The 15,018-nt window shown below is 36.3% G+C and overlaps 1 protein-coding gene across 2 annotated transcripts in view; it reads right to left on the reverse strand.

Moving 5' to 3' along the window:
* The window catches only part of RPRD1A (regulation of nuclear pre-mRNA domain containing 1A), a 64,274-nt gene extending 49,823 nt beyond the window's left edge, over positions 1-14,451 (reverse strand). For both annotated transcript variants that reach the window (XM_019740825.3, XM_019740824.3), the window contains exon 1: positions 14,131-14,451. In XM_019740825.3, the coding sequence (XP_019596384.1) occupies positions 14,131-14,281 (151 nt within the window). In that variant the 5' untranslated portion in view covers positions 14,282-14,451. The remainder of the gene's footprint in view (positions 1-14,130) is intronic.
* Positions 14,452-15,018: the final 567 nt, after the last annotated feature.

Raw genomic sequence — 15,018 nt, forward strand, 5'->3', positions numbered from 1 at the left:
CAATGAACCATCCAAAAAGGAAGCTAAGAAGACAATTCCATTTACAACTATATCAAAAACAATAAAATACTTAGGAATAAATTTAACCAAGGAGATGTAAGGACATACACTGAAAATTACAAAACACTGCTGAAAGAAATGAAAGACATAAACTGAAATATACCCCATGTTCATGAATCAGAAGACTTACATTGTTAAGATAACACTTCTCAAAGCAACCTACAGATTAAAGACAATCCCTATCAAACTCCCAAAAGCATGTTTTGCAGAAAAAGAAAAACCCATCCTAAAATTCATATAGATTCTCAAGTGACACCCAATAGCCAAAACTATCTTAACAAAAAGAACAAAATTGGAAGACGCATATTTCGTAATCTCAAAATTTTCTAGATAGCTACAACAATCAGAATACCTGTTGACCCTTGAACAGGGTTGGACTGTGTGGGTCTACTTAGATGCTATTTAGAAAACAAAAAAAAGATACTGTAAATGTATTTTCTCTTCCTTATGATTCTCTTAATAACGTTTTCTTTCTTCTAGCTTACTTTATATTAAGAATGCAGTATATCATACATATAACATATAAAACATGTGTTAATTGACTATTCATCTTATTGGTAAGGCTTCCAGTCAACAGCAGGCTATTAGTCAAGTTTCTGGGGAGTCAAAAGTTATTTGTGGATTATTTACTGCACTAGCAGTCGGTGCCCCTGAACCCTGCATTATGCAAGGGTCGAATGTCATAGGACACAGGCACATATGTACAGACATAAACCATGGACAATACAGAACCCAGAAATAAACCCTTACATAGTGACACCAGTCATTATGGAAATGCAAATTAAAATCACAGCCACACCCACTAGGATGGCTTTTTCAAAACAAAACAAGCATGTGCAGAAACTGGGACCCTAGTGTACCAAAAGTGGGAATATAAAATGGTACAGCTGCTGTGGAGAACAGTGCAAAAAATTACAGATAGTACCATATGATTGAACAATTCCTCTTCTGAATACAACTGAAGAAGGGACTCAGACAGGTATTTGTACATCCATGTTCATCATAGCAGCATCATTCACAATAGCCCAAAGGAGGAACCAACCCCAGTGTCATCAACAAGTGAATAAAATGTCGTATATACATACAATGGAATATTATTCAGCTTTTAAAAGAAAGGAAATTCTGACACATGCTACAACATAGATGAACCTAGAAGACATTGTTAAGTCAAATAAGCCAGTCACAAAAGAACAAACTGTAATAATTTCACTTATAAGAGATACCCACAGTAGTCAAATTCATAGAGACAGAAAGTATGAAGAGTGGTTGCCGGAGTCTAAGAAGTTATTGTTTAATGAGTATGTAGTTGGGGAGATATTGTTTAATTGGTTTGGAGTTTTAGTTTAGGAAAATAAAAAAAGTTCTGGAGATGGATGGTGATGACAGTTAAAACAAAATAACGTGAATGGATTTTATGCCACTGAACCATATATACAATTAAAAAATGTTTAAAAGGGTAAATTTATATTAAATTTATGTTTACAACAACAAAAATAAGAAAAAAGGTTAAAATGTTAAACTTTATGTACATTTTATCATAATGAAAAAATGCGTGCACACTTGCGCACGCACACAGACATGCACTCAAGGATCAAGATTTAACAAAATTAATAATTTGAGCTGCTTTGATGACCACAGTCGGAAAGTGATGTATTTTTTTTTGCTGTGAATGTGCTGTGTGAAAAATACAGTGACTACTAGCATAGTTTGGTACCTCTGCCTTGATTAATGATTAGGCACATCAGTTTTTACCTATGTTTGCTTTTATACCATGAAAGCACACATCAACACAGTGAAAGGAGGATGTCTTATTAGTGTTATGAAAATAATTTACCTTGCGGACCCTATAACACCTAAAAGGGTCTTGGTGACCCACCTACCGGGATCTGTTGACCACACTTAGAATCATTTCTCTGAGAATAAATAAATACAGGAAGAACAGAAAAATGATAGACTAAAAAAGCTGAAATTTTTTCCAAGTCCTTCTCAATAAGGGAAATGTTTATAACTAAAGTTCATTATTTGCCTTAAGATATCAGCAGTTCTTAAATCAGGCCTATCTTTGAAAGAAACAGCAAATGTTGTGCAATATTCCTTTCAGCTCTAAAAGTCTCAGATTCTGTACTCCAATATTCATTCAATAACTCATAAATATGTATTTACTGAGTATCTAGTGTGAGCTAGGTTCTAAAGGAACAAAGGAATAGGCTCAGTTCTCCAGTAATAATAAACAACACAGAGCCATTAAAATACAATATGATAAATGCCTTAAGAACAATAAAATGTACTTGGAAGGTGACACCACAGAAAATGTCAGCATAGGGAGAATCGTTCAAGTTGAAGATAAGCATTCAAATGGAGTCTGGAGAGCAAAATGAAAAAGGAAGAAAAGTGAACAGAGTCTAAGGGACCTGTGGAACACCACCAAGCCGACAAATATATACACATTATAAGAATCCCAGAAGGAGAAGAGAGGAGGATACATAAAGAATATTTGAAGGAATAATGATCAAAAACTCCCCCAATTTTAGGAAAGACATGACTACAAACCCAAGAAGCTCAACGAACTCCAAGTATAAACTCAGAAATCCACACTGAAACACATTCTGATCAAACTGTCAAAAGACAAAGAATTTTGAAAGTGGCAAGAAGTGTCTTGTCATCATGTACAAGGGAGCCTTAATAAGATTAACAGCCAACTTCTCACCAAAAACTATGCAAGCCAGAAGGCAATGAGATGCCACATTTAAACCACTAAAAGAAAAAAAACCTGTCAACCAAGAATTTTACATCTGGCAAAACTACACTTGACTAATAACAAAGAAATTAAGATATTTCAAATTAAACAAAAGCTGAAGGAGTTTGTCACCAATAGACATATCCTACAGGAAATGCTAAAGGGAATCCTTCAGACTGAAATGAAAGGACAACAGAAATTAACGAGAAGCCACGTAAAGAAATAAAGAACATCAGTAAAGGTAACTACAAAAATAAATATAAAAACCAGTATTAATTTACTTTTTGGTTTGTAACTCCTCTTTTGGTTTCCTATATGATTTGAAAGACAAATGCATAAAACAATAATTCTAAGTCTGTTAATAGGCACATAACATATAAAGATATAATTTGTGAAAATAACATAAAGGGGAGAGAAAGCTATATAGGAACAGAGTTTTTGTATGCTATTGAAGATTAAGTTCCTATCAATTCAAACTAGATTGCTATAAATTTAGGATGTTAACTAGAATTCAAAATAAATAAATAAATAATCCCCCCCAAACAGGATTAGGGACTATGGGTGGACAATTAACTCTTCATGGAGAGACTTGGGAAAGCTGCAGAGAGGAGCTGACCGCAGAGCTTGGAGGCTAGGGGACAGAGTAGAAATACAAACAGGGAAGAGTATATAAAAACACACAGACAGATAAAATTGCAAGGCTAATATCATTTTTATTAGGGAACAATTCACATAACATAAAATTAACCACATTAAAATGTATAATTCAGGGGCATTTAGTGCATTCATAAGGTTGTGTACCCATCACCTGTATCTAATTCGAAAACATTTTTTTCACCTCCCCAAAGATGATCTCATACCTATTAAACAGTCATTCATTCCCCATTCCTTCTGAACCCCTACCCCCTAGCAACCACCTTCTGTCTCTGTGGATTAATCTATTCTGAATAGTTCATATAAACAGAATCATACAATATGTGACCCTTTGTGTCTGGCTTCTTCACTTCACGTTTCTGAGGCTCATTTACATTGTAGCATGAACCAGCACTTCATTTCTTTTTATGGTTGAATAATATTTCATTGCATGGATATACCACACAAGTCCATTCACCCACTGATGACCATTCAGGTTGTTTCCACCTTTTGGGTACTGTGAATAGCACTGTTATGAGCATTCTTATCAACAACCTTGAAGTTCTGAGCTTAGCCAACTGGTGGGCAGTAAATCCTGTCACTGAAATAGAAAGGACAGAATGAGCAACAGGAAAGTGGAATGGGAGTGGGGAAATATGACATAAAATGTTGCTTTGCAAAGCTGAGTTTGAGGTGCTCAAGAAATACCATTCAGTGATACTGAGAATAGGACTAAAAAAGGGATCACTGAGTCATCAGTATATTGATGGCAGAAGTAAAATCTAAAGCATCAAATTATAAATACATAAAATGAAATTATTATTAATCATTAAGAGCCTTCTATGTGCTAGTTACAGCATATCAACTGCATTTTTAAAATTTTCAAATAACTTACTTGAATTAAATCCACAATAAATATTAGTTGATTTATCAAACTGTAGTAAATCTAGATAAAGTACTATATTACTCAGGGTTTTCCAAAAAAACAGAATTAATAAGGGGTGAGTGTGTGTGTATGTGTGTGTGTATGTGTTTACATATAAAGAGATTATAGTATTACAAGGAATTGCCTCAAGTGATTATGGAAGCTGAAAAGTCCCAAGATCTGCAGTCAACAAGGTGGAGACCCAGAAGAGTTCATGATGTAGTTCCAGTCTGAAAACCAGCAGGCTCAAGACCCAGGAAGAACCCAGGTTCAGTCTGAGTCCAAAGGCAGGAAAGAAAGCAGTCAGGCAGGAAGAGTTCCCTGTTACTTACAGGATGGTGAGCTTTTTTGTTCTATTCAGGCCTTCAACTGACTGGATGAGGCCCACCCACATTAAGGAGAGTAATCTGCTGTACTCAGTCTACAGATTCAAGTGTCAGCCAGAAACACCTTCACAGACATACCGAGAATACTGTTTGACCAAATACCTAGCCAGCTCACGGTCCAGTCAAGTTGACACATACAATCAGCCATCACCAGTGCTGTTCAAGAAAATAATTCATGATACTCTACTAAGAAAAGTAAGTTTTTTATAGTTCAGCAAAAATATGGTCCTTGACTACCCAAACAAATTTCATTTGTTTTTAAGAATAATCAGTAAAATAGAATACAGTACACATGATTTATGTAAACACTAAAGAGACAAAGTTTGTTAGAGAAGGTTTTTAAACTATGCTCTTGAAACAAAATTATGTTTTTTGAACAGGACCAAAGTAGGCCATAACAAAAATCCCAATGCAAACCACTTTACCAAATTACAATAATAATAATAATGATAATAACAATAATAATAATAATGATAATATAAATTTTTTTCAGTTTTGTCTTTTTGCATAATGTGACATAAACCTTTAACACTTCCTTCTCTTAACCTATACTAGAACTAAATAAGGTACATTTAGCACAAAGTTAGAAAGTTATTTTAAACTAAAACATGCATCTCATGATGGTCTTTAGAGCTTTACAAAGCATCGTGAATTGACACCTGAACAAGTTTGAGAACCACTTAATTTAAACAATTAATGTAAACAATTAAAATACATTTAGAATAAGATTGCACAGTTCTCAGCCTAAGAGCACCACCATAAAGAGGTGAATTCTTTTTAAGCTCATGTGCAAACTGAAGTGATTAATTCCAGAAATACCAAAAAATTTTCCTGTAAATGACAACTTGATTCCAGAGTTTATATGGAAAAACAAAAACAAAATAGAAATACACAAGGAAAAAAAGAGCAATTTGCAGGAGGCAGGGTAGGAATGGGGGAGGGTGTCCTACCAGACATGAAAAGGTAACAAAGATTGTGATAGTGGTACATGAGTAGACAGACCAATGGACCAGAATGGCAGTCTAGAAATATACCAAATACATACAAACTTAACTTATGATAAAGGGAGCATTACAAACGGATGGGGGTAAAAATGAACTTTAAAAAAATGGTGTAATACATTAATGCCTACCACCTCTATCCGAGTCTCTTAAATCACCAGATGAAACCATTAAGAAAATAACTAGAATATTTGGTAATATATTTTAAAATCTAAGAGAAAAAACAACACATCCTAAATGTTCATCAATAAATGGATACATAAAATTTGAAGCATCCATAGAACACAATATAATGCAGTTATTTTTTTTTAAATGAGGCAACACCATATGTACAAATATATAACAATCTAAGAGATACATTAAAAGGAAAAAAAGCAAAGAACAAAGAAGTCTATATAATAACCTACCATTTGTCTAAACAAGAAGAGAAAGAAATTATAACAAGTATGTGACTGTATATGCACAGAAAATCTGGAAGAATACATAAACTGTTAACATTAATTCTGGATATGGAAAATGGGTGGGCAGGGAAGAGGAACAGGACGAAGCCTTATTCTTCTCTAGATAACCTTTTTGCGTTTTGTAATATGTATTATAACCTACTAAAATACATGTATGTGTATATTTTTTAAATGTACCTAGAAAGCCCAAGCACTTAATATAAGCACGGTAAACTTTTTTTACTTCTCAGTTATTATAGATAGAAGGGACTCAGGAAACACTATTAAAAAGAACAAGATTAACAGGTATCTGACAGCAGCCAAAAGTTATGCTAGAGAACAAAAAAACCCAAAGAACTAGATGACAGCAAGGTGATTAAATAAATAACTCATCATTATAATCCTCTTAATGCAATCTTAAACCACCTAAAGTTCTTTGCAGACATAAAACGTTAAAAGTTTGTCTAAAATGTATATCCTGCCTAATTCCAAAACGGAGTTATGAACTGAAATGTTTAAAATGTCAAATACCACTTGTTTTACCTAAGACCACACTGTAATGATTAAAGCACAGTAAAAACTATGTCTATATATTTTATACAGTTCCTAGTAAATTCTGCTCATACCTCAAATCCCAAATCTGAGAAACCTCCCGATTGCCTAAGTTGGTTCATTTTCTAGTTATATTTGTCCTTTGTATTACTGTGCAGTTACATGTTTAGTAGAGTCAGTTTCCCTCTCTGATAATGTAAGTTCCATGAAGACAGCTATGGGCCTCTCATCTGCTGAATCATCCTTGGTCTAGCAACAGAGCAAGAGCTCAACAGGTATTTGCTGAATAAAGGAAACCAAGAAAAGAAACTTTTCCTTATAGACTTTAAATGAAAAACTCATTTTATCTAAAAATACACCTGTGAAATTATGAATTATCATATTGTTTCTTTAATGTAGGAGCACACCTTTATTTTTATCAGAAATTTAAGGGTAATTTGCTTTTTTCATTTTTCTAGCGCAAGCAATATCAAATCATCAATTTTTTTTTTTTTTTTTTTGAGCTGTCCTTCAATTCTAATGTGCCATCTTGGACCAAAAATCTCAAAATCATCATCAATTTTTTAAAAAGCTCTATGTTACAGCAAAGAACTTAAAGAAAATTACATTATAGGCAAAAGGGAAATTTCATGAATTCAATTTTAAGTTCACACTGAGTAGGAACTATTTGAGAGGGAACATGTCTGCTTAATTAAGGCAAAGCAATGTGTTCTAGCCTCTTGATCTAACTAGTGTTAATTTATAGAATGTGATCTAGTTCTCAGCATAGGGTCTGTGAATCCCTGGGGGTCCTCAAGACCCTTTAAAGGGAGCTGTAAAGTCAGAACTATTTTCACAATACTAAGACATTATTTGTCCTTTTCACTCTTTCTCTCACATGTACACAGTGGTATACTCCAGAGGTCATGTGATATACAACATGCAAGACTGAATGCAAAAGCAGACAAGAATCCAGCTGTTTTCAATTAAGACAGATATGAAGATTTGCAAAATGTAACATAATCACTTTTCTCCAATAATTTTTAGCAAGTAGTTATTTTTCACTAAAAATGTTAACAAAATTAATTTAGTATTGTAGTTTTAAAATAAATAATTAAATATTTTAAATGTTTTAATTTCTAGTATAACTACCAATAGCTATAATCCATAAAAATGAAGTGTTTAAGGTCCTTCATAATTTTTGAGAGTAAAGGGATCTTTGAATCATACAGTCTAACAAACACTGGTCTAGACCATGAGAATTTCTATGGACCCACCAATTTGATTTTCTCAACGAATAAATTTAAAATAAAAGACAGGGAATCCATAGAGGTAATGGGACTTAAGGAATATAATAATCAAAGGCAAAGAATGAACTTTACTTGGATCCTGATTCAAACAAATGGCTAAGAAAGAACATAATGTGAGACAATCACGAAAAACAAATACTGGATGGGTATTTAATGATATTTTAAGAAATTAACTTTTTTTAGTTGTTAACAGAGAGTACAAATGTTCAAGCTGAGTGATAACTACATGGGGGTTCATAAAAGTCATGCAGTTTGAGAACACCAAATACTTTAAAGTATAAGAACTTTCAAAATATAAAGTTTAACTTATTTGTTCATTTCTAACTCTAAAACAGAAGCAAATAACAGTATCAGACAATATAAAAGTCATTAAATGAATTGTCGATTCAAAATAGAATCCCTTCATTTTTAGGATTTATATTGCTGTTTTTAAAGCAAATGAAAAATTTATTTGCCTTTTCTATTTTTCTAAAACCAAGTAAATTAGAGCAACTAAGAATTCACAGAACTTATTTTAGCACCTCTTACAAACCTAAAGCCATATTCATTAATATAAATGTTAATGTAACATATTTAAGAACCTTCATCAAAGGCAATACACTTGGGTTATGGAGGCTAAAAACTGAAAAAGAAAAACCACCACCTAAAGGAGCCCAGTCTACTATATAACCAACACACAGCCCCCCATCCATAATATAATATAAAGTGATAATTAGTTCCAAGAGATGTCTAATATACAAGTTTACTGATAACAAAGTATTGATTTTAACAAATGATTACGAATACAAGGGAAATCTAAACTTTAAATAATCTACCATGTAATTGTTGCCAATTTGAGGAAAAACAGTAACAAGAATTCAAGGGCTTGGCTATCTGCATCCCAAGCTATTTTCACCTCAGCATCTTCACATATTCCCAGTGACTGAAATAGCTGGTTCAGAGAATTTTACTAAAGGTCACCTTACAGAGATGATATCCCTCACCATCTTAACTATTTAAGGTTTTCCTCCTTTAATGGACTTAATGCAAAATTACTTGTTTATTTTTTTTGCCTTCCCCATGAGACTATAAATTCTATGAAGGCAGGGACGAACTTTTCTTTTTATTTTTTATTGAAATATATGTGACATATAAAAACTTTGTTTTCTTTACCACCGCAATATCCAGTGCCACATACAAAATATTGTATAATAAATACAGAGTGAATTAATACATTCTAGAGGGCTGAGGCAATATGAACAACATACAAGAGGCTGGTAAAGGATTCAATCAACTAGACTAGTGAAGACACTAACTAATCAACTGCAAAGAACTTCCTCCTATTTTCTTCAACTCTTGCAGAGATCTTTTGCTATCTGTGTGTAGAAAAGGGCCCAAATGTCAGCTTAGTTTTGTAAATTCTGATATGTTCATGATCAATATTTCCACAGTAATGTATGCTTTATAATTTAATTATTGGTGTATAGTAATAGTTTAAAAATTTAGCCCAGTAGTGAGTCATTTAGAGTTTAAAACAATCACCTTCAAAAAATACTACTAAGAAAGTGAAAAAACAATGCACTGAATGAAAGAAAATATTTGCAAGTCATGAATCTAATAAGGGACTTGTATCTAGAATACATAAAGAACACTAACAACTCAATATAAAAAAGACAAATAGCCCAATTTAAAAACGGGAAAGGATCTGACATTTTCCTTTGGAAAAAAGACATTTTTCCAAAAATGGCATACAAATGCCCAATAAGCACATAAAAAATGCTCACCATCAGTTATCAGGGAAATGCAAATCAAAACCACAATGAGATATCACTTTATGCCCAATAGGGTGGCCATAATTCAAATGACAGATAATAATAACAGGTCTTGGTGGAGATGTGGAGAAATTACACCCTCATGTACTGCTATTAGGTATGTCACTGTGGCAAACAGCTGGCAGTTCCTCAAAAGGTTATATATACACAGAGTTCCTATATGACCCAGCAATTCTATTCTTAGGTATCTATCCAAGAAAAATGCAAACACGTTCACATAAAAACTTGTATGCAAATATTCATACCAGTACTACTCATAATAGCCAAAAGTGGAAACATCCAATGTCTACCAACTGATGAAAGGAAAAATTTATATAATGAATTATTATTTGGCCATAAAAAGGAATGATGTATTAATACATGCTACAAGATGGATAAGCCTGGAAAACATTTATGCCAACCAAAGGAAGCCAATCACGAAAGACCACACAGCATATGATTCCATTTTATGAAATGCTAAGCACAGGCAAACCTACAGAAACAAAGTATATTAATGGTTGCCTAGGGCTAGGGAAGGTGGTATGATGGCTAAAAGGCATCGAGTTTCTTTCTGGGTGACAAAAGTGTTCTAATACTGATTGTGGTGATGGTTTAACAACTATATGATACACTAAAAACCACTGAACTGTATACTTTAAATGGATGAATATAGTATGTTAATTATATTTCAATAAAGCCAGTACAGAACAAAATCATCACTCTATTTATTGCATTTATCATGGAAATTATCACTACTTGGTCTTCATAAAGGCCAAATATAAATTCCCTCTAAACAGAAATTCTCTTTCTTTAAGGGAGGCAAAGATAAAGCAGGTGGAAAGAGAGGGGAAATCTTCGTAACTAAATGATTATCATGTTTGACATGGCAATCAGTCAGACAGGTAATATGTCTCACATATCATTTTATATACTCATTCTCATATCTTAAACAGTAATTTTTCCTACTAATATCACATTTTTGTCTTCTTTGAACACTTCAAGAAACTAAAGAATGCCTTAGTACAAACTGTTCAACCAATTTTCCTTAGTTTATTTCTTGAGTTTTTTATTTCAAACTTGATCAATTCCCTTCATAAACACTTGTTGTGCAGAGATAATGTAAAGATTCTAGACATCACAGTCAGATGGCTAAAACCATGCCCGGTACTCAGTAAATTATTGTCATTATCACTCTGCTACAGGAGATGGAGGATTCTAAAATGATGAGCAGAACTGCAGAGAGGGGGAAGAATACAAAGGCTATATTCTACAAAGGCACAGTCCTGTGTCAAGAAAAGGAAACCCTTGGCAGATAACCCCTGACGGAACCAAGAACTGCATCAGCAGCAGCATGATCATCGTCACCACCACCACCATTACCATTACGACCCTTACTACCACCACCACCATTACCACCCTTCCTACCACCACCACCATTACGACCCTTACTATCACCACCACCATTACCACCCTTCCTACCACCACCACCATTACCACCCTTCCTACCACCACCACCATTACCACCCTTCCTACCACCACCACCATTACCACCCTTCCTACCACCACCACCATTACCACCCTTCCTACCACCACCACCATTACCACCCCTCCTACCACCACCACCATTACCACCCTTCCTACCACCACCACCATTACCACCCTTCCTACCACCACCACCATTACCACCCTTCCTACCACCACCACCATTACGACCCTTACTATCACCACCACCATTACCACCCTTCCTACCACCACCACCATTACCACCCTTCCTACCACCACCACCATTACCACCCTTCCTACCACCACCACCATTACCACCCTTCCTACCACCACCACCATTACCACCCCTCCTACCACCACCATTACCACCCTTCCTACCACCACCACCACCATTACCACCCTTACTACCACCACCACCATTACCACCCTTCCTACCACCACCACCATTACCACCCTTCCTACCACCACCACCACCATTACCACCCTTACTACCACCACCACCATTACCACCCTTCCTACCACCACCACCATTACCACCCTTCCTACCACCACCACCATTACCACCCTTCCTACCACCACCACCATTACCACCCTTACTATTAACACTATCATCACCCACCACTCTCTGACTAAAGCATCTATTTGTATAGCTTTAATTTTTTTCTATTTATAAAGCACTTTAACATATGTTAACATCCCCAAAACCACTTAATAACACATCTTATCATTTCCCCCATTTGTATCAAGTTGGTTTTTTTTAAATGAGAAATATAACACATTTCCTCTCTCCCTTATGGTAACCACTATCTTAGAATATGGTGTTAATCATTACAATGTTTGTTTTTTTTAACTGTACAGGTACCTGTAAACAATATAGACTATTGTTTTCCATGTTTTCAAACTGTACTAAGTGGCATACTGGTGTGTACCTTGCGTTGTTAGCTCGACATTTTGCTTCTTTTTTAATTCAGTCATGTTTCATGTAGTTCTAGTTCATTCATGAAAACTGCTGGACAGTACTATATTGTATGAATATCACATGTGTCTATACTCTAATGAGATGTTTAAACTGTTAATAATTTTGTTATTAACAGGCTGCAATAAACATAATTCCTTCAGCGTAGGCACTAGTTTCTAGGATATATTCCTAGAATGAGAACTGCTAGGTCAAAGGATATGACACCTTCAACTTCATTAGAGGTTGCTCAGTTGATCTTTTTACACTCCAACCAGCAGTGAAGAAAGTTCCTGTTTCTCCTCATCCTCACTAATTATTGGTATTGTCATACTTTATAATTTTGCAAACTAAAAAATACAAAGTGGTACCTCATTGGTTTATTTTTTCCTGATGAGTAAGGTTAAGCATCATCTATTGACCTTTCAGGCTTCCTCTCATGTGAAATGCCTTTACCAGTATTGCGATTTTTCAATTGACACCATTTTTCTATTGATTTGTGGTAGCTCTTAAAGAAGTCTGGAATTAATCCTTTATTGATTATATGTGTTTCTAAATATTCCTTACAAAAAACAGGGAAACCTGTTGCTGATTTTGAAATCAGTGAGGTACAGAAGCAAAGACAATTGCAGCCTTCTCAAAATTCTCAGCTATCTTCCAGGCCTTTAAAGCTAGGTTTCTCAAACCTTTTTGGCCGCTCACAGAGGATGAATTCTCCTTGAGAGCCAACATACATACACTTATATATGAACTGAAAAATGAAGTTCTGAATCAGTTTCATATACCCAGCTAACCACAAGCAAACACACAAGGACAGCTTCTCTCCATTCTATAGAGTCAATGCCACATTTGGCTCTTATTAATACATATGGGTCAGTAAACAGGCATGTATTTTGATGAATAACAGTTTGTTAAAACCCTTAATCAATAAATAACCGTCATATCGCTACATCAGATTGTCTGAAACAATTAAGAGTGCCCACTCTCTCTATCCAATGACTTAAGATTCAAACACAGACTAAGCAAATGAAATTTTTTAATTTACAGTCGCACTAACATACAATCAGTTCTTACAGATAAAGCGGTTCTGCAGAAGTGAAATGATTCTGGATTATTTTAGTGACAACAGACTATTGCTCAAAAAAGTTAACTTCATTTACAGAAGCTCTATCGAAGGTTTTGCAAAAGAAAGACACTGCCCTAGATGCTTATAACCGTAGGGCATGAAAGGACCTTAGCTTACTTACGCCACCTCCCTCATATTCAGGTGAGGCAACTGAAATCTAGAAATTAAGAAATTTGCCTAATCCAGGTCCTCTAAAATCTATAAATTCAGGGGTCTTTCCATTGCATCACGCATCTTCTTTTAGACTCCCCAGTTCTAAAACTCTGATTCCTCTATTAATTTTACAAGATTGAGTTAATGTGTTATAGAAATGATGGCAGTAACTCCCAACCACACAGCAATCTTTGCCTTTCCACTTCCCTCTTTCTCCTCCCCAGTCTCCATTATTGATATGCAAAGTGAAAAAAATACCTGACTGCTTGAATTTCTGGCCCTAATTAGGTGCGGAGACCGGAGCCCCTGGTTACTGTTTCTGTGCTAAATTAATAGAAGTTCTTTTTTTTAATCCTTCGCTCCTTTATTCAGCAATACCTACTACGTAAGCGCCGACTTTGCAAGAAGCGCAGTGCACGCTGCTCCTATCCCTGGGACCACCGAAGCCAGGGAGCTGGGGACGCCGGGTAGGGGGGTGCCAGGCAGCGGGGAGATGGGGGAATGGGGCTCCCGAAAAGCGGGGCGGGGGTTCCCGGTGGCGCCAGTGAACAGGCCGGGTGGCTGGGCGCGGGCGACTCACCTTTACGCAGCTCCCGCTCCCACACGGTGACGATGGGCCGCGAGTGCTTGCGGTGGTGGATAAGCCACAGAGACAAGGTCTGCACGCTCTGCTGCGAGTTGCTCAACTCCGACAGCTTCTTCTCCAGCGCCGCCTCTGAGAAGGCGGACATCCCTCCGACACCACGCACACGCCGTCCCAAGCGGTGGGGCTGAGGGGAGGAAAGTTTCGCCGCACTCGCCGCGGCCTCGCCCCCTCACCCCACCCTTCTCCACGCCCTCACCACTGCTGCCACTACATCCAAGACCCGCCGCAAACCAGCAAGATGGCGTCCAGACGGACGTGACGTCACGGCCCACCCACCCCCGTCCCCGGAAGGGGCGTGGCCAAGAGGCCGGGCCCCCGAGCGGAATAGGCGGGGCCGAAACTAGCGTAGGAGAAGTGGGTGGGGACGTGCTGCCTGGGTCTGAGCCGGGCGTGGGACGCTCGGTTTGCCCCGCCTAGAACCCTCCTCGGGAGAACTATCTGTACCAGAAAGGAGTGGTTCAAAATCTCTGCATGGACGTGTGAATTGGTACAGGCATTTTGGAAGACTATTTGACATAATATGTTTTAAAATACACCTTCCCCGTGACCCTGCAATTTCACTAGTTGTTGTTAATGCTAGGGAAGCACCAACATATTTGCACAAGGAACTCTATACTAGATGTTTTATCCAGCTCAGTAACATTGGGGATGTGGGACATTCACAGCAGGTAAATGGCTGAATTATTGGGATACTCCACATTACAGTACACATTCAGGAATTTAAAGGTGAATCAATCTAATGGTGGATTTCTTTTTAAGTTGCAGAAGGAACAGTACATATTTTGTATGGAAAAGTGTATATTTTATATGAATTCGTAAATA

This window comes from Rhinolophus sinicus, chromosome 4 (assembly GCF_057876585.1).
Source record: "Rhinolophus sinicus isolate RSI-liver-muscle chromosome 4, RSI-T2T, whole genome shotgun sequence".
NCBI lineage: Eukaryota > Metazoa > Chordata > Mammalia > Chiroptera > Rhinolophidae > Rhinolophus > Rhinolophus sinicus.